This window comes from Rhincodon typus, chromosome 39 (assembly GCF_021869965.1).
Source record: "Rhincodon typus isolate 14 chromosome 39, sRhiTyp1.1, whole genome shotgun sequence".
In the NCBI taxonomy this organism is placed as follows: domain Eukaryota; kingdom Metazoa; phylum Chordata; class Chondrichthyes; order Orectolobiformes; family Rhincodontidae; genus Rhincodon; species Rhincodon typus.
The window spans coordinates 11,906,062-11,924,459 of record NC_063370.1 but is presented as its reverse complement, the minus strand read 5'-3'; the positions used below and the strand labels follow the sequence as shown (position 1 = coordinate 11,924,459).

Here is an 18,398-nt window from a genome sequence, read left to right as displayed (position 1 = left end):
GACCTCATCTTTACTAATCTGCCAGCTGCAGTTGCATCTGTCCATGACAGTATGGGTAAGAGTAACCATCGCACAGTCCTTGAGGAGACAAAGTCCCACCTTCACATTGGAACAACCTGCATCATGTTGTGTGGCACAGTCACTGTGCTAAATGGGACAGACTTTGCACAGATCTAGCAACTCAAGACTGGACATCCATGAGGCGCTGTGAGCCATCAAGAGCAGAAGAATTGTACTCCAGCACAATATGTAACCTCATGGCCCGGCATATTCCCCACTCAACCATTACCATCAAGGCAGGGGATCAACCCTGGTTCAATGGAGAATGCGGGAGGACATGCCAGGAGCAGCACCAGGCACACCTGAAGATGAGGTATCAACCTGGTGAAGCCACCAAACAGGACTACTTGTACGCCAAACAGCGAAAGCAGCAAGTGATAGACAGAGCTAAGCGATCCCACAACCAACGAATGATCTAAGCTCTGCAGTACTGCCACATACAGTCGTGAACAGTGGTGGAACTCACTGGAGGAGGTGGGTCTACAAGTATCCGCATCCTCAATGAAGGAAGAGCCCAGCACATCAGTGCAAAAGATAAGGCTGAAGCATTCGCAGCAATCTTCAGCCAGAAGTGCCAAATAGATGATCCATCTCGGCCTCCTCCAGTGGTCCCCAGCGCTACAGATACCAGTCTTCAGCCAATTCGATTCACTGCATGTGATATCAAGAAACGGCTGGAGACACTGGATACTGCAAAGGCTACAGGCCCTGACAACATTCCGGCAATAGGACTGAAGACTTGTGCTCCAGAACTTGCCGCTACTCTAGCCAAGCTGTTCCAGTACAGTTACAACACTGGTATCTACCCAACAATGTGGAAAATTGCCCAAGTATGTCCTGTACATAAAAAGCAGGTCAAATCCAACCTGGCCAAGTATCACCCCATCAGTCTCCTCTCAATCATCAGTAAAGTGATGGAAGGTGTCATCAACAGTGCTATCAAGCAGTACTTGCTCAGAAATAACCTGCTCAGTGATGCCCAATTTGGGTTCTGCCAGGGCCACTCAGCTCCTGATCTCATTACAGCCTTGGTTCAAACGTGGACAAAAGAGCTAAATTCCAGAGGTGAGGTGAGAGTGACAGCCCTTGATATCAAGGCTGCATTTGACCAAGTGTGGCATCAAGGAGCCCTGGGAAAACTGGAATCAATGGCTATCGGGGGAAAACTCTCCGGTGGTTGGAGTCATACCCTTACACATAGGAAGATGATCATGGTCGTTGACGGTCAATCATCTCAGCTCCAGGATATCTCTGCAGGAGTTCCTCAGGGTAGTGTCCGAGGCCCAACCATCTTCAGCTGCTTCATCAATGACCTTCCCTCCATTATAAGGTCAGAACTGGGAATGTTCACTGATGATTGTACAATGTTCAGCACCATTCAGATACTGACTCCTCAGATACTGAAGCAGTCCACGTTTACATTGCAACAAGATCTGGACAATATCCACGCTTGGACTGACAAGTGGCTGACATTCGCGCTACACAAATGCCAGGCTGTGACCATCACCAATAAAAGGCAATCTTACCACCATCCCTTCACATTCACTAGCGTTACCATCACTGAATCCTCCACAATCAACATCCTGGGGGTTACCATTGACCAGAAAACAACTGGAATCACCACATTAACACAGTGGCAACAAGAGCAGGCCAGAAGCTAGGAATACTGCGGCGAGTGACTCCCCTCCTGACTCCCCAAAGCCCGTCCACCATCTACAAGGCACAAGTCAGGAGTGTGATGGAATACTCCCCACTTGCCTGGATGAGTGCAGCCCCAACAACACTTCAGAAGCTTGATACCATCCAGTACAGACTGGAAGAAGGAGACAGATGAATATTGGCTTGGTAAAGCTTATAGGTCATTGCAGTACATTTCAATGATCAAAAAGCACAAGGAAGGATTTGCCCTCTATCTGTGGAAATCCCCAAATTACCTAGGCAATTAACTCATGGGTGTGATTAAGCAAATGTCACCCCAGTGAGGTGAATAGAAGGAAATGGTGACGAACTGCTCTTCCAAGCACTCCAATGACTCGTTCACTGAGCTGGCTTGTTCTCGTTCAGACGTTTCATCACCATGCTCGGTGACATCATCAGTGGAGCCTCTGACAAAGCCATGTTATTCTAATCCACTTGGACTTTATACTGTCTGGACCGTCATGGTGAAGTAGTGTCTTTTCCAGTTTTGATCTGTATGGGTTTGTATAAGGGGTCCAATTCTACATGTTTGTTAATTGTATTACGGGTGGAGAACCATGCCTCTAGGTTCTTCCTTCATACTTCCCGGCTAATAAATGATGGCCCATTGTGTGTAATCAACACTTCCAAGAGTCCATGTATTGCAAAAGATGCTTGCAACTTTTGATCGTCATCCCCGTGTTTGACAAATAAACTCTATGCACATCCAACTGCTTTGAATGAGCGTCCGCAATCTGTAAGAACATGGAGCCCATGAAAGGACCAGCATTGTTGACATGTGACTGTATCCATAGTTCATCTGGCTATTCCCATGAATGTGCAGGAACAGCTGGCAGTAATTTTTATTCTTGTTGGCACTCTGGACGCCACACCACCAATGCGGCTATGTCGACATCCAATCCTGGCTACTAGATATAACTTCTCACCAAAATTTTCATTTTCGAAACCTATGGAATGACCTGGTGGAGTTCAGTCAGTATCTGGCAACAACTTTTGCTTGGGACAATCACTCTTACTCCCCATAATAATATACCACCTCTATGGTGATCTAGTCTCACTGCTTCCAAAAAGGCTTCCATTCTGGTTTGTGAGGGTCCTTTCTCGCCCATCATAACCAGCTGTTTAAGTTTTGCCAGGATAGGATCTTTTTGTGTTCATTGTCTGATGTTGTTAGTGGTGACCAGAAGCGTAACTAGAAAGTTTAAAATCAGAACGGATTCTTCTAGTAGCAGCACCACCGGTGGTGTATCTGCCAGTGGAAAACAGCTCAATGCATCCACATTTGCCACTTGGCCTCCCAGAGTCCATTGTTCCAACTTGTAAATGTACCCACTCAGAATAAGAGCCTGTCACTGAATTCGACCTGAACCTCTGGGCGTCACAGCCCCTTCTTTCTTTAAGTAGCCCTAGCAGGGGTTTGTGGTCCGTTACTACTACAAATTTACATCTGCAAAAGTATTGGTGGAACTTTCTCACACCAAAGATAACCACCAAACCTTCCTTCTCTATCTGGGCGCATCTTCAATTGGCATCAACCAAAGTCCAGGAAGCGTACGCTATCGGATGTCCCTCTCTGCTGGGCCACTGGTGAGCCAACACTACCTCGATACCGTATGGGGTGGCATTGCATGTCAGTAGCACATTTTGCTTGGGATCAACAGTAGCTGCTTCACTTCTCTAAAGGTTACATCTCGGCCATGAGATTATTCCAAAAGCTGACCCTTTTTCAATATCAGATGCAAGGGTGCCAGGATGAAGGTCAAGATCCAAGGAAAGACCTAAGTTCCGATACAAACGTAGGAGCCAGGGCATCTTTGATCGCCCTCACTTTATCTTCCAACAAGTGTAATCAAGTCTTGTCAACTCTGTAGCCAAGTAGGTCACTTGGGGTGCCTGGAACACATTTTTTTTTCCTCCTAAGGGGCACACCCATCTTGGAGAAACATTAAAGCATATGCCCAAGTTCTCTAAATGCTCTTTACTCATCTTCCTGGTTATTAGCAAGTCATCCAGGTAAATGGGATAGATCTCGTAAAGTATTCTCCATCAAAAGCTGGAAAATGGCACAGGCTGATGAAACCCCAAAAGGCAGTCTCATACATTAGTACAACTCTTATGGGTATTAATTGTAGCATACTTCTGAGAATCCTCATTTAACGACAATTGCAGGCATACATGGCTCATGTCCAGCTTCACATAGGACAGCACCCCACCAGTTTTGCATATAAGTCCTCGATGCGAAGAACGGGGTATTTATTCAGTTGCAAGAAGCAGTTTACCACTTGTCTGAAATCTCCACAAAGTGAACTGACCCTTCGGGCTTTGCAATCAGTACGACCAGTGCCACCCGTTCTGCAAACTGGACTGGTTTGATGATTCCTTCGCTTTACAACCTCCTGATTTCTGCCTCTACTTTTTGCACATAAGGCAAATGGCACTGGGCAGGCCTTGCAGAATTGGGGAATTGCTTTTTGGTCAACATGTAATGTGACCTTGGCACCTTTGATAGCCCCAGGGACTTCCTGAAAAACCTCTGGATATTTAATTCGGACTTCACTCAGGCAGCCATTTTATTACCGAAAAATTTTGAGCCAATCAGGCTGAATCTTTCTCAACCAATTTCACTCTATGAAGCTTGGGCCTGAGCCTTTTACGACAATCACTGGTAGCTGAACCAGCTGTTTCGCATAAGAGACCGGAACCAAAGTTGTACCCTTAATCTGTAAGGGTTCCCTGGTGTAGGATCTCAACCTGGCTGAGGTCTTAAGAGTTGGAGTCCAGAGTAAATTTTGGTAAAATTTGCAGCCTCACCAGTATTGATCTCCATTAGAAATAGGTGACTATTTAACAAGACGCTAATTTTGATTAGTTCCGATTTGGATGTTGCTAAGCAATTTAACTGTTCCAAACCAGCTGTAGGTGGAATTTTCAGGGTGTGCGCTTTCCTGGACACCAGGCCTATGATTCTCCTACTCTATTCAGGCCTAGTAGGACTCTTTTGCTGTCTTGAGGCCGCATACCGGCAGTAACTACGATGGCCTGCCAGCCCAGATCCTCAAGAATATTTTACCTGTTTGGCTGAGACGTGGCTTTGTTCTTTGGTTTTGCTGTAGACCTAGAATCCCACTGCTCAGAATATGCCCTGAATGAGGCTATGCAATTGCCTTCACTCAAGTGGTGTTCCCCAAGCTCAGTCGGCCTGGCGAGGATGTCACTTCCTTCAGAATACGCTGTAACTCATAAGCTCCACTTGCCACGTTTTCTAATGACAAAGCCAATTATAGTGCCCGTTTGAAGTTCAATTGGGCTTCAGCTAATAGACACTTTTGCAAGGACACATCATTAATCCCACATACAAAATGGTCTCTCAGCATCTCACTTAGGGTTAAACAAAAATCACATGCTTCTGCCAGTTGTCTTAACCTTGTCTGAAATCCCAATACAGATTCCCCTGGATCTCACACTTTCAAGTAAAACCGATAGCGTCTCAGAATTAGAGGAAGCTTGGTGTCATAATATTGCTTAGCTAAATCAACTCTTGAAAGGTTTTAGTATCTGGTGCCCCAGAGAAAGTTAGGCTTCCAATAACCATAGAAGTTGTGGGTCCATAAGCTGTGAGGAGAATTACTCGTTGCTTTTCACCTGCCCAAATGTTATTTGCCTGGAAAAAATAACACATTCTTTCCACATACAGGGCCAGTCTTTGACGGCAGGATTGAACCAGTCAAGCTTCCCAAATAGTGGTATGATGTCAGAAATGCTTACCCCAATTCAAAGATGACTGTTATGAGTGAATCTCTTCAGGGGCAAGTTTTTCTCTCATTGCCACTGAAATAAATCCACTAAGGCAAGTATCCCATCACCAAGTCACCCTTTATTTACACACGCACGGTACATGACACTGACCTACCTAGCTCAGAGCCGGCTCCCAGAGTGAACAGAACTTCTGGCACTCCTGTTTATAACTGTTAGCCAGGACTTCCTTATTGGAGTAGGTTAACAGTCCTAAACAGGGAACTCATATTCCATGAGGTCCACCTGGCTGACCTTGTTCCAATCACTCCACAAACCTGCCCACAAAGAAACATTCAGCTTGCTAGGAGTTGGGAAGCTTGAAGTCATTGATAATGAATTACTTGCGAATGAATGTGATATCTCTAGCTTGAGGACACACAGATTCAGGAGCTAAACTGTGGGGAATATTGTAGTGGATGCTACTGTAATGGGCAGAACATCAATTGCTAAGTTTCAATTTGAACTGTGACAGCAGGCAAACACTGAAGGTGTGTTTAAGATGCTTTTTTTGAGTGTGAAAGTATGTGCCAGTTATTTTCAAAGAAGTTGTGCTAACTTGTGTTTGTTATCTTGATTTAAATATCACTATATCTTGAAAACTAATGTTTCATAGAGTCATAGAGTCCTACAACACAGAGACAGGCCCTTCAGCCCAAACTGGTCCATGCCAACCAAAATGTCCATCCACGCTAACCTATTTTAGTGTCACCCACAAACGTACGAACCATGCCTTGTACATTCTCATCCAAATTATTGATATAGATTAAAAAAACAGTTATGGGCCCAGCAAGCACCAATCCCTGAGGTACATCACTAATCATAGGCCTCCAGTCCAGCAAACATACTTCCACTATTACTCTCTGCTTCTTAACATCAAGCCAATTGTGTATCCAATTTGCCAGCTCTCCCTGGATTCCATGCGATCTAACCTTCCAGAGCAGCCTACCCTGTGGAACCTTATCAAAGGCCTGACTGAAATCCATACAGACTACATCTACTCATCAATCTTCCTGGTCACTTCATCAAAGAACTCTAACAAATTTGTGATGAATAATCCCCCATGCACAAAGCCACGCTGACTATCCTAATCAAACCCTGTCTTTCCAAGTATATGTATATCTTATCCCTCAGAATTTTCTCAAGTAACTTACCTACCACAGATGTTAGGCTTACTGGTCTATAAGTCCCAGGTTTTTCTTTGCAGCTCTTCTTGAATAAAGGCACAACATTTGCTAATCTCCAGTCTTCTGGACCTCACCCGTGGCTAACGATGATGCAAATATATCAGTCAAAGCCCCCGCAATTTCTTCACTAGTGTCTTGCAGGATTCTTGGATATATCTGGTCAGGAACAGGAGATTTATTTAACTTCATACATTCTAATACGTCCAACACCTCCTCCACTGTGATATGGACTGTATCCAAGATATCACCACTAACTTCCCAAATTCCCAAGTCTTCATGTCTTTCTCCACGGTAAACACAGAGGAGAAATATTCATTGAGGACCTCACCCATCTTCTGCAGTTCCACACATACATGTCTACTTTGGTCCTTGAGGGGTCCTATTTTCTTTCTGTTATTCTTTTTCCTTTAATATACTTAAATAATCTCTTTGGATTCACCCTAATCTTCTCAGCCAAAGCTATCTTGTGCCCCGTTTTCACCCTCCTGATTTCCTTTTTCAGTAAACTCCTGTATCCCCTATATACCTTCAGGGATCCCCTTGATCCCAGCTGCCTGTACCTGAGCCATGCCTCCTCCTTTTTTCTAGTCAAAGTCTCAAAATCTCTTGTCAATCAGGGCTCCCTACTCCTGCCAACCTTGCCCTTCGCCCTCACAGGAACATATAGACCTTGAACTCTAGCTATCACACTTTTAAAGGCCTCCCATTTGCCGGAGGTCCCTTTGCCTGCAAACAAACCACTCCAATCAACTCCAGCAAGGTCCTATCTAATTCCATCAAAATTCACTGCTCAAGTTTAGAACTTGAACCTGTGGACCAGTCTTGTGCTTCACCATAACTATTTTAAAATTAACAGAAATATGGTCATTGGTCCCAAAATGCTCCCCGACTGTCACCTCAGTCACCTGTCCTGCCCTATTTCCCAACAGTATGTCAAGTATTGCCCGTTCCTGAGTAATACACTCTACATACTTCTTCAGGAAACTTTCTTGAACACATTTAACAAATTCCACTCCATCTAAGCCCTTAACACTATGGCAGTCCCAGTTATGTTAGGAAAATTAAAATCCCCCACTACGACAACCCTATTGCTCATTCAATTCTCCCCAATCTCCTTGCATATTTGTTCCTCTAATTCCCGTTGACTATTTGGAGACCTTCTTATTTCTTAGCTCCACGCACAAAGCCTCCTTGGATGATCCCTCAGTTATTTCATCTCAGACGAATGCTGTGATACTCCCCTTAATCAAAAATGCAACTCTGCTCCCCTCTTTTTTCCATCTCTGTCACGCCTAAAGCACCTGTACACTGGCACGTTAAACTGCCAATCCTGTCCTTCCCTTAGCCACGTTTCTGTAATGGCTATAATATCCCAATCCCACGTACCTATCCATGCCCTGAGTTCATCGGCCTTACCTGTCAGGCTTCTTGCATTGAAACAGATGCAATTTAATCCAACAGGCATTCCTTGCTCCCTGTCATGTTCCAGCCTGACCCATCTCTTCAACTTGCTATTTCTGATTACTACATCTCCTTCCAGCTTCACACTTGCCTCCCTGCTGTAGAGAAGCCCACCGCCCTGCCAATCTAGTTTAAACCCTCCCTTGTAGCACTAGCAAATCTGACCGCCAGGATATTGGTTCTCCTCTAGTTTAGGTGCAACCTGTCTCTCTTGAACAGATCACCTCTGCCCCAGAAGAGATCCCAATGATCCAGGAGTGTGTTGTAGCTATAAGTTTAATTAGATTTATAATTATTGAGGATATTGATTAATTATTTCAACTTCAGTTCTGCATGAGTCTAAATGTGTGCCAACATAAATTAAAAAGGCAATGATAGTATGTGACTACATCACCTTATTAAGGAATTACTAAGAATGAAAAAGTAGCTCATGGAAACCAAAATGAACTCCTCAGAAGAAAAAAATCTATTTTGTGCTCTGGTAACATTTCTTCACCCATTGCTGCTGAAATTATTGGGTTGGATTTTTCAATGAATGGCAATTTCACACAGATTGCCACTTCACACCTTATAAGCGCAATGAAAGAGCTCCACATTTCTGACAGAAGATTCCAATCAGGGCTGCCTCAGAAATGCAGGATGCTTCCAAGAGGCGTAGGGGTACCATGACATAGAGTGCTAGATGAGTAGAATACCAAGTGGGTAGGGTGCCAGGGAAGAAGGGTGTCAGGACATTAGATGGAAAAGGGACCAGGTAACTGATGAAGTATTTAAGGTAGATTAGGGCGGGTGAGAGATATTGCGTCCTGTAGGGGACAGGGGTGTTAAGCCCCATGTGGGGGTGGTTGTCTCCTAGGAAAGGATTGGGTCTGGCAGTGGAGCAGGAGTAATGGGTCGGAAGCTGGGGGAGGTCAGTTCAGGCGGTGGCCAAAGGGATGGTTGGGACTGGAGCAGGGTAGGGGCATGTCAGTCCAGAACCAACAGGAGTGCTGGGTCCAGCAGTAGGGCAAGTGGTGTTGGGTTCCGGGTGTTGGTCCTAAGGAGTGGAAGAGGAGTTAAGTCCAGACCAGGCATGGGTTTCAGGTCTGGCAGCAGGGCAGGAATGGTCAGGTCCAGTGGTCGTGATAGGGGTTGGGCATGGTGTGGGGAACGGATTCAGGTCTCAGGAAGAGATATTGAATCCTGGATAAAGAGGAGGGTGGGATTTGTCGGGTCTAATGGCGAGGGATTGTCAGGTTCAGGGATGGAGCAGTGTTGAGTCTTTGGGTTGGGGGGGGGTGGTGGTCATGTGGGGTGGCAAGGAAGTGTCAAGTCCAAGGGTTAGACATGGGTGGTGTCAGGTCATGTGACAGGAGTGTCAAGTCTCAGAGATAGCCCAAATGTCAGGTCAGTGTCTGGGAGGGGGTGTTAGGAGTATAGAGGAGATACAGTTGAGGGGGTTGTGAGTGTTAAGTTGGAAGTACATTTTAGTATTACTTAGGAGTTTGACTAGGCATTTAATAGGTTCCTGAGTAGCTACTTACCTTCAGGGGACCCTCTAAATTCTCTGATTTAAATTGATACATGCTGTAGTATATAGAAATTGACCAGCGCACTTTTCAATTTCTCTGGTAATTCATTTAGCATCCGCTACTATGGAGATTCCACGGAGTCCCCTTGCCACAACTCCCATCTACGTTTCGGGAACTATTATCCGGCCATTGGAAAGTCTAGCCAGACTGATGGGATTAGAATACTCAACAAACTGAGCCATCTAATTTATTTCCCCCAAGACTCCATCAGTCATCTAAGAGGAAGAGACCATTCTTCCTATTCTTCAATTGCTGTACAAATAATTCCACAGCACCAACCAAAAAGCTGTACAACTGGCCATTATGATTCAGATTACAATCAGAGTAACATGCCATCCACTCGCCACGGAGAAGTCAACTACCTTTTAGACAACATTTGTTGGTTTTAAGAAGCAATTTCAAGTGCTGCCAGATAGCAAGATGGTTGATTAGAACTGGCAGTTCACCTCCTTATCATGAAAAGGATTTCTATCAATTCTATTGGATGAGAAGAACAGTATACCCAATGAGTGCTTGCTGAATAAATGCAAAATGTGAAAATCTGCTCCCATCTCTTCCACATTCTCTCAATTCATATTGATTTTGCTCACAAAAGTGAGTGGCTGGTCCAAAATGATCCCCATAGATGTAATAAGATGTGATCTTTTTATAACTTTATTAGATTTTATAGACTGATGGTCACTCTATATTTAGCATTTATAGGGCAATGGTAATCTCAAATTTGAATCTATAAGATGTAAGATTTATCATCAGAGGAACCAGGCACAATAGCTAAAAAAGAAACACTTCTTAAAGTTTTTTTTTACTAACCAACTGAGTTTAACAGTGTCCTTTAGGTAGCAACTAAATAAAAATAACAAAAGAGATAGAAACAAGTAAATATTGGCAATAAGTCAAATAACCCATAGCTGCCTTGTAGTGGAGCATCTGTAACATAATGAACAGCTGTAATGATAGAAGTACAGGTCATACAACTGCATTTACGCACCTACTACATTTAGCAGGTAATGATTTGTATGCTGGTGCCTCAATGATTATATTTGAAATAGCGAAGACATGTATAATACCTGGTAAATAAAAAGTTTCCCCATATGTAGGCCATTGAATTCATATGACTTAGTGTAATTCCCATTGGTATCATTGGAATGTTGGTGTAATCTTCAGTTCCAAGAAGTAAAAGAAAACCTTGTTTCTCTGCAGAGGCAAGGGAAGAAATAAGAGATAGAGATGATGATCAGCATGATTTCAGAGTTATTCTCCAAGTAACTTCTAAATTTTGTCTCTGTGCTTTATTGTGTGGTTTTATGCCCATGTCCTTGAATTTTAGTTGAAGACAGACTGGTTAAGGAGAACAATACTTTAACTAATATAGACTGATGGTCACTCTATATTTAATATTTATACAATTGTGATAATCTCAGATTTGAACTATTTTGTTTATCAAATGATAGAATTCCTATGTTCAAAAATCTACCTTTAGATCACAGTAATGGCTAATTTAATGTGTTTAAACAGGATCTGTGCATCTTTAGACCCACCTCCACAGGTGCACTTGCTGTTTGTTCAAACTGCCCACTGACAAAATAGTAGCCTGCCTCTGTAAAAAAAAAAATCACCAGCTATTGCTGCTACCTTTCTCGGGCAGGGTTGGAACCAGGAAGCGCCAGTTTCTCAACCCCTAAGGAAAATCCTGCCCTTAGTCTCCCAAATGAAAATTATATTTGATTTAGAGAGAGACAAGAATGATTCACTGTACTAATTCCTGGGTTGACAGAATTCTGGAATGGGAATAAATTGAATAGAATAGGTCGATATTCATAACACTGGATCAAGTGCCATGGTCAGATTTTTAGGTGGGTTCTGACGGGCTTCCCAACCAATCAGGTCTCACAGCCGAGATATGCCACCCTGCCTGAAGTTGCCATCCAATTGGAGGCCAGCAGCCAATGTGTGCAGCAGCAACATATCTAATGCCAGGCTGCTGGTTGTAGAGCAACAATGAAAATTAGGACCAGCAAAAATGTTAACAATTTCTTTTGCAGGAGTACATTAGGTGGAGGCTATAGGGTGAGGGGGTGCTGGAGGTTAGATGCACGTGCAGGAGTGTGGCTATTCATACAACCCTCCCGACGTGCCCTCAAAGTGAGGAAAATGGAGGCCCGAACAAGTTGGAAGGTATGCTGTTTTGATTTCCCATCTGGGTTAGGCAGTAATTGGGCCAGTAACAGATTGAGGCTCTCAAGTAGTCACTAATTGATCATTTATGGTGAATATATGCACAGATCATTGAAGGCGGCAGGAGGGTTCTTGTGGTAGTCCCATAGTTCATGTTCCACCTGTTCCATGTGTGTGTCATAACATGTCTGAATGGTTGATCAGAAAATATTTTGAAGGTGGCAGGACAAGTGGAAAAAGCAGTTCATAAAACTGAGGACACTGTATGGAGCTGGAGGAACACAACAGGCCAGGCAGCATCAGAGGAGCAGGAAAGTTGACATTTCAGGTCCGGACCCTTCTTCAGAAATGGGGAGGGAAGGGAGCTGGGAAACAGACAGAGAAGGGGTGGGGCTGGAGAAGGTAGGTGGGATGATGATAGGTGAGTGCAGGTAGGGAGTGGTGGGGATTGGTCAGTGGGATGGGTAGGGCTGACAGGTGGGAGGCAAAATGGACCAGATTTTCCTACTAGTTTCAGCATAACAATCACATAGGTAATAGTTTTATTTTAAATTCCTCTCAGTGAGGAAAACCTCTGTGTATCACAGGAAGCTACAAATATGTACTGATTCTCACCTTTTGGAATATTCAAAGGAAGCTTATAATGAAGTGTGAAGCTTGCAGTTCCTGAAACATATAAAAAGGTCAAGAAGAATTATTTGCCAAAAAATGGCCACTGTACATCTCGAAATAATATTCACTTAAGACCAGGATTTCCCCGGTGGACTATATGTAGGTTTTAGGTCATTTGAGAATAGACGCTGTGGGATAATCGAACATGGGTCATGACAGATCTTTGACAATGAGGTAAGATAGGAAGGGCTGGCAGGTAGATATAGAGACAGGCATATGCAAAAAAAAACTAAGCATTCACAAGGCACAGTTTGGGGTGGAGGTGCACAGACAGAAGCTGCAGCAGAATTGGTGACTAGTGAGTAAACATTTTGTTACATTTGGTTAGCTTAACTTGGTAAGGTTTGAACAGTAAACAATTACATATTACATATTAAGACACTACATACTGCTTTACAGAAGCCTAACTAACTCTGTTAAAGCCATGATGCTTCTCTTTCTGAGTCTCTTCCTCTCATGTGCTTTCTTACATCATCACAATTGGAGGTGTTACCCACACCGTTACAGACAGTAACCCATTCAAACATTTACACTCTGGGGTTGTAGGGGAGGGGGTGGGGGTGTGGAACCCAGGATTTTAAGTATCTATGCATTAGACATCTTTTTTTAATGATGAAATCAACTAACAGACACGTAAAGAACAATTAAAGATTGGAATTTTTGTTGGTTCTTTCATCATCTGTCACCCAATTATCCTTTATGGCTCAGGCAGATCGATCTGCGGTGGAATTCCTGAACCACTTTGAATAGTTAATATTATATCCAACAAATGGAGTGCATTCTATACCTTGTTTAGTTCTGTGCTCTCTTTAAGTGTTGTTAAACATGAAATAATACTGGTGTCATTCTAATTAACTATAACCTGAATATGATACACAAAAATAATTACATTGCATTGAAAGTGGGATGGAATTCTTATTTGTATCTTAAGTTATAAGTATACTCAACATTTTACAGTACACATAACACCACAGAGTAGTATATGCATTGAGGAACAAAATTTATTTCCAAAGATGCTTGGAAGCATAAATACTAAAAAAGTTTGGCATTTTTAATTGTTGGTTGCAATTTCCAGCTTGCTGTATTTTACAGTGAATTTTTAAAATTGCAAAATAAAGTATAATTTGCTGAGTTATTGAAAACTGCTATTTGTTATTTCCCTCGCTTCTTAAAATCATCCTCCATGCTCCCTCATGCCCCTCCACGTCTCCTTAGACCACCACATTTCATTCAAGCTCTATGACATCTCTATTCCCTGTTTATGCTTCCTAATACCATGCCCCGCCCATCCTGCCTCACACCTGTCATGCACACCCATGTCAGACTTCATGTCCCAACCAAGTCCCACCATATCCACTATTCTCCATCCATGTTCCCTCGTATGCCCAAAACCCCCACCATTCCCCTCTTATCCGTTATGCCCCTCTATAACTCCATCTCTGCTCCGATGTTCTCCACATATCTTTCATAACCACTCAAACCAGTATCCAATATAGCCCCAGCGTATGGTGTCTTTGACATGGATGTTAAAAACAAATAAACTTCTAACAATCTAATCTCATTCAAAAATATCATACTGAAAATACACTGCTTCAAAAATATCAGTTTGAAAAGAATTAAATCTTCCCTAGTCTCTAATCTGTTATAAGAACTAAGAATAAAAACAAAATCTAGTTTGTTAACTACAAAGAGAGCTAATGTATTAATTTTCCAGCTCACAGTGGAACAAATTCAGATTGCCAACATAGTTCAAGTAGTTTTTTGAAAACTGCAACAAGTACCTCATCAATCAAAAAATGTCCAGGAGTAGCTTCTCTCCCCCCTTTAAACGACTGCTGAATTTTCATTAATTTACAAAGGACTCTGGAACTTAAATTATTTCAGACTACTTCACAAGAGATCCTGCTGTGAAAAGAAATCTAACTTACAAGACAGCATCTACTGAAACTCAAAAGACTTTTTTCTGTATTCCAAAGCCTGTCAATAAGAGAATATCAGGATAACTTCTGGTTTGGTTCATCACATGGCAGTAGGGTTCCCTTGTAGTTCATGATTCCTCTGAGGATGTGCGAATTACGTCTACTTAGCAAAGAGTCCCAGTTCCACTAAAATTACAGGAGGGCGAGAGCTAAACTAGCCATTCCCCGCAACACAGGCAGAAAGGGCAGGATTGCCGCAATGCTCACTGCTTGTAACATTACTCCACACCAATAAAAAGGGCTATAAAGAGAAATGGTGCAGGAATCTCAGAATCATCTCCCACCTGCCATTGCAAAAATCTAGACCATTGATTCTGATTTCTCTCCTCAGATGCTGGAAAACCTGCTGAAAATTTGATATTTTTATTTCAGATTGCATGTATTTCAATATTTTGCTTAGTAATAAATAAGACTAGAACCAGGTGTGAGTAGTTCAACTCAGACAAACAATGTTTTCACATTACCAGTAGTTAAAATCCTTTAGAATAATGCACGCACCAAAGTAGTAATATACGAGATAATATTCTGTAGCTTCATAATCAGTTTTTATGCCTTCCACAAGAAGAAGAGTCGCATTTTGAAATCTATCCAAGGCAGCCCAGAGCACAAGGCAATCTCCTGAAAGAAAACTATAATTAACTTCAGCATGTTTCATGCATAAATTGATTAAGGCAGCTCTGGTGCCATAATGTCCAGAAATGTAACCCCTCACCCCAAAAACCTACGAACAGGCCGGCAGACAAAAAGGGGTTTAAAATTGAAGGCCAAAGCAACATGCCGATTATTTACCTGACCACCTTGGAGTTAAATCCATGGTGGGGGAGGCATCAGGCAACCTGGTCACCCACGCCCAGTTAAAATCTGGCAGTCCTAGTTTCTGAGTCAGGTGATGAATATATGTAGTCTTTAAAGTAAAATCAATTTGTTTTCAATTTGTGCTTAGGTCGCCCCAGTGTCTTCTTTTCTCCTTTCTTAAAAAGGAACTGGTCAAGTATTATATTCATACTGGTGATATTTTTCCTTTTCGTTTCAGTTTATTAAAATTAAATATCATTACAGTAGAATGTAAAGAGCACGGAATCTCAAGTAATTAACTTATACATGAAATTAAATAAGATAATGACAACAGACATGTGATGGATTGCAGCTGCAACACGTGGAAGCTGCTGGACAGCAATGTGATCCAGAGCAAACACATCTAAAGTAAGTATTTGCTGCTGGAGGAATATCGGTTCTAAGTTGAGGAGCTGGAACTTAAGTTGCAGGTATTGCATCACATCAGGAAAGAGGAAAATTACCGGGACACTTTGCTGCAGAGGTCAGTCACACTATTCAGACTAGGTAACTCAAAATTGGTCTCTGATCAGGGACAGGGTGGGTGTGACTACAAGTGAGGGTGGTATGAGGAACCATCGGGTTACTTTTGAGGAGCCTTGGCCCCTGCAATTGTCCAGTAGATACGGCATTCTTGCAAGTTGTGCAGACAAGAGTGTGGACTGCAGGGAGGTTGAGCAAACAGACCACAGCACCTGGGTACAGGGAGTCATTCAAATGTGGGAAGCTGGAATGTAGTAATGTACAGACAGTATAATTGTGGGGATAAAAATTATTCTCTGCAGCCATAAGCAGGAATTCTGAAAGCTCTGTCAATTTCCCAGTGCCAGTGTTAAGGACATCTCCTCAGGGCCAAAGGAAAACATGGAGATGGAGGAGTGGAATCTAATAGTCTTCATCTACGTTGGTACCATCTACACTGGCAGGATTCGAAAGGAGGTTCTATTGCATGATTTAAACAGTTAGGAGCTAAATTAGAAAACAGACCCTCCAAGGTAATAATCTCTTGATTAAGACCTGAGCCATACTCAAACTGGCATTGGGTAAGTAAAATCAAGGAGTTAAAATGTAGGTCAAAGTTTGGTGTGGGTGGAATGGATTTCAGTTCATGGGATACTATCACCAGTACTGGGTAGAAGACAGCTATACTGTTGGGATGAACTTCAGTTGAACTGTGCAGAGGCCAGTGTCCTGACAAATTGTATAATGAGGACTGTAAAGAGTGCTTTAAACTAAGCAGAGGGAAAAGGAAAATGTAAATTTACAAAGTAAGAGGATATGGCAGCATTACAGTAGACGTATTTGAATGATGATAGCCAGAGTGGAAGAGGAAGGGACAGTGTACTAAAATAGAAAAACAGCAGCAAATAGGTTCAGAGGGATAAAAATAGTAAAAAGGCAAGATTAATGGCTCTTCACTTGAATGTTCATTGTATTCAGAACAAAATAAATGAATTTATGGCAAAAATACACATTAATGGGTATGTCAAAACTTCGACTTTCCTATTCCTCTGATGCTGCCTGACCTGCTGCATTCCTCCAGATCCACACTGTATTGACTCTGACTCCATCTGCAGTTCTTGCTATCTCTTAATGGATAAGATCTTATAGTCATTACGAAGGCATGGTTACAAGAACGGAGCTGGGAACTTAAATATTCAGGAGGATGTGACTTTTCAAAAGCACAGGCAGGAAGGAAAAGATGGTGGAGTTGAATTACTAGTATTCAATGGAATAAATACAATCGCAAGAAATTTCTTGGATTGGAAAACGTAGAATCAACATGACGGAGTTAAGAAATGAAAAAGGGAAGAAAACATTGGTAGATGTTGTCTTTAGGCCTCATAAGAGTAGCTACATGATGGATCAGAGAGTAAATCATGTAACAAAAGCAGTTTGTTATTCGGGGTGACTTTAAACTTCATGTAATTTAGCAATTGGATAAGGTAAGATTGTCTGCCTTAAAACTGAGACGGCTGAGGTGTGACTTAATTGATATGTACAAAATAATGAGAGACTTGGATAAAGTGAACAGGAAGACCTCTTTCCCCTAAAGGTGAAGTTACTTACCAACGGGCACAGGTTCAAGATGACTGATGGAAGAATTAGAGGGACATGTGGAAGAATTTTCATCAGAGGCAGAGGTCACACGACACTAGGTTACAGTCCAACAGGTTTATTTAAAATCACAAGCTTTTGGAGCACTGCTCCTTGACTTGACAAAGTACGACTGTTCATAGACTTCAGGTGGTTAGGTCTCAGGAGAAGCCCTGGAAGCAAATTAAAATTCAGTGCAGCTGAGACTACATTGAATGAAGTCCACTAGTTGTACTTGTTTGATGAAGCTGAGAAATATGGAGTTTAGAGAAATTTGGTAGCAGCTCGGTCAAGCCAGCTGTTTGACAAAAAATTGAAATCATGCTGGTAATTAATTATTGACAGCTGTCTCAAAAAAACTCAATATAGGGAGAAGAGATTGAACTAGGATATGAGCAATCATTGAGGTAGTCCAAATCAGAGAGGCTTTCAGGGAATTCGAAGGCTAGATCTTTGAAACTGAAGAATTGCAATCCCTTGCAAAGCAGACTGAGGTTTAGTTAAGAGAGATAGTAGGAACTGCAGATGCTGGAGAATCCGAGACAACATGGTGCAGGGCTGGATGAACACAGCAGGCCAAGCAGCATCATAGGAGCAGAGAGGCTGACGTTTCGGGCCTCGACCCTTCATCAGAAAAGGGGGAGGGGAAGGGGGTTTTGAAATAAATAGGGAGAGAGTGGGAGGCGGATAGAAGAGGGATAGAGGAGAGGATAGGTGGAGAGAGTTGCAGTGGGAGAGAGATCCCTTGAGGTTTGTCCGGAGGGAGGAGGGTAACTTCTTCAGGTTAGACATCCTTAGAAGAGGCTTCGCAGTGGGGTTAAAATTGAATCAGAGATAGTAGGAACTGCAGATGCTGGAGAATCCGAGACAAC

At 42.6% G+C, this 18,398-nt stretch overlaps 1 protein-coding gene across 1 annotated transcript in view; it reads right to left on the bottom strand.

Moving 5' to 3' along the window:
- LOC125487290 (cation channel sperm-associated auxiliary subunit gamma-like) overlaps window positions 1-18,398 on the bottom strand; it is a 253,929-nt gene that overhangs the window by 141,573 nt on the left and 93,958 nt on the right. Inside the window, exons 9-12 of the mRNA XM_048618228.1 lie at window positions 15,385-15,507; window positions 15,094-15,213; window positions 12,560-12,610; window positions 10,837-10,963 (exon numbers count right to left, since the gene is read on the bottom strand). Of these exons, the coding sequence (XP_048474185.1) occupies window positions 10,837-10,963; window positions 12,560-12,610; window positions 15,094-15,213; window positions 15,385-15,507 (421 nt within the window). The remainder of the gene's footprint in view (window positions 1-10,836; window positions 10,964-12,559; window positions 12,611-15,093; window positions 15,214-15,384; window positions 15,508-18,398) is intronic.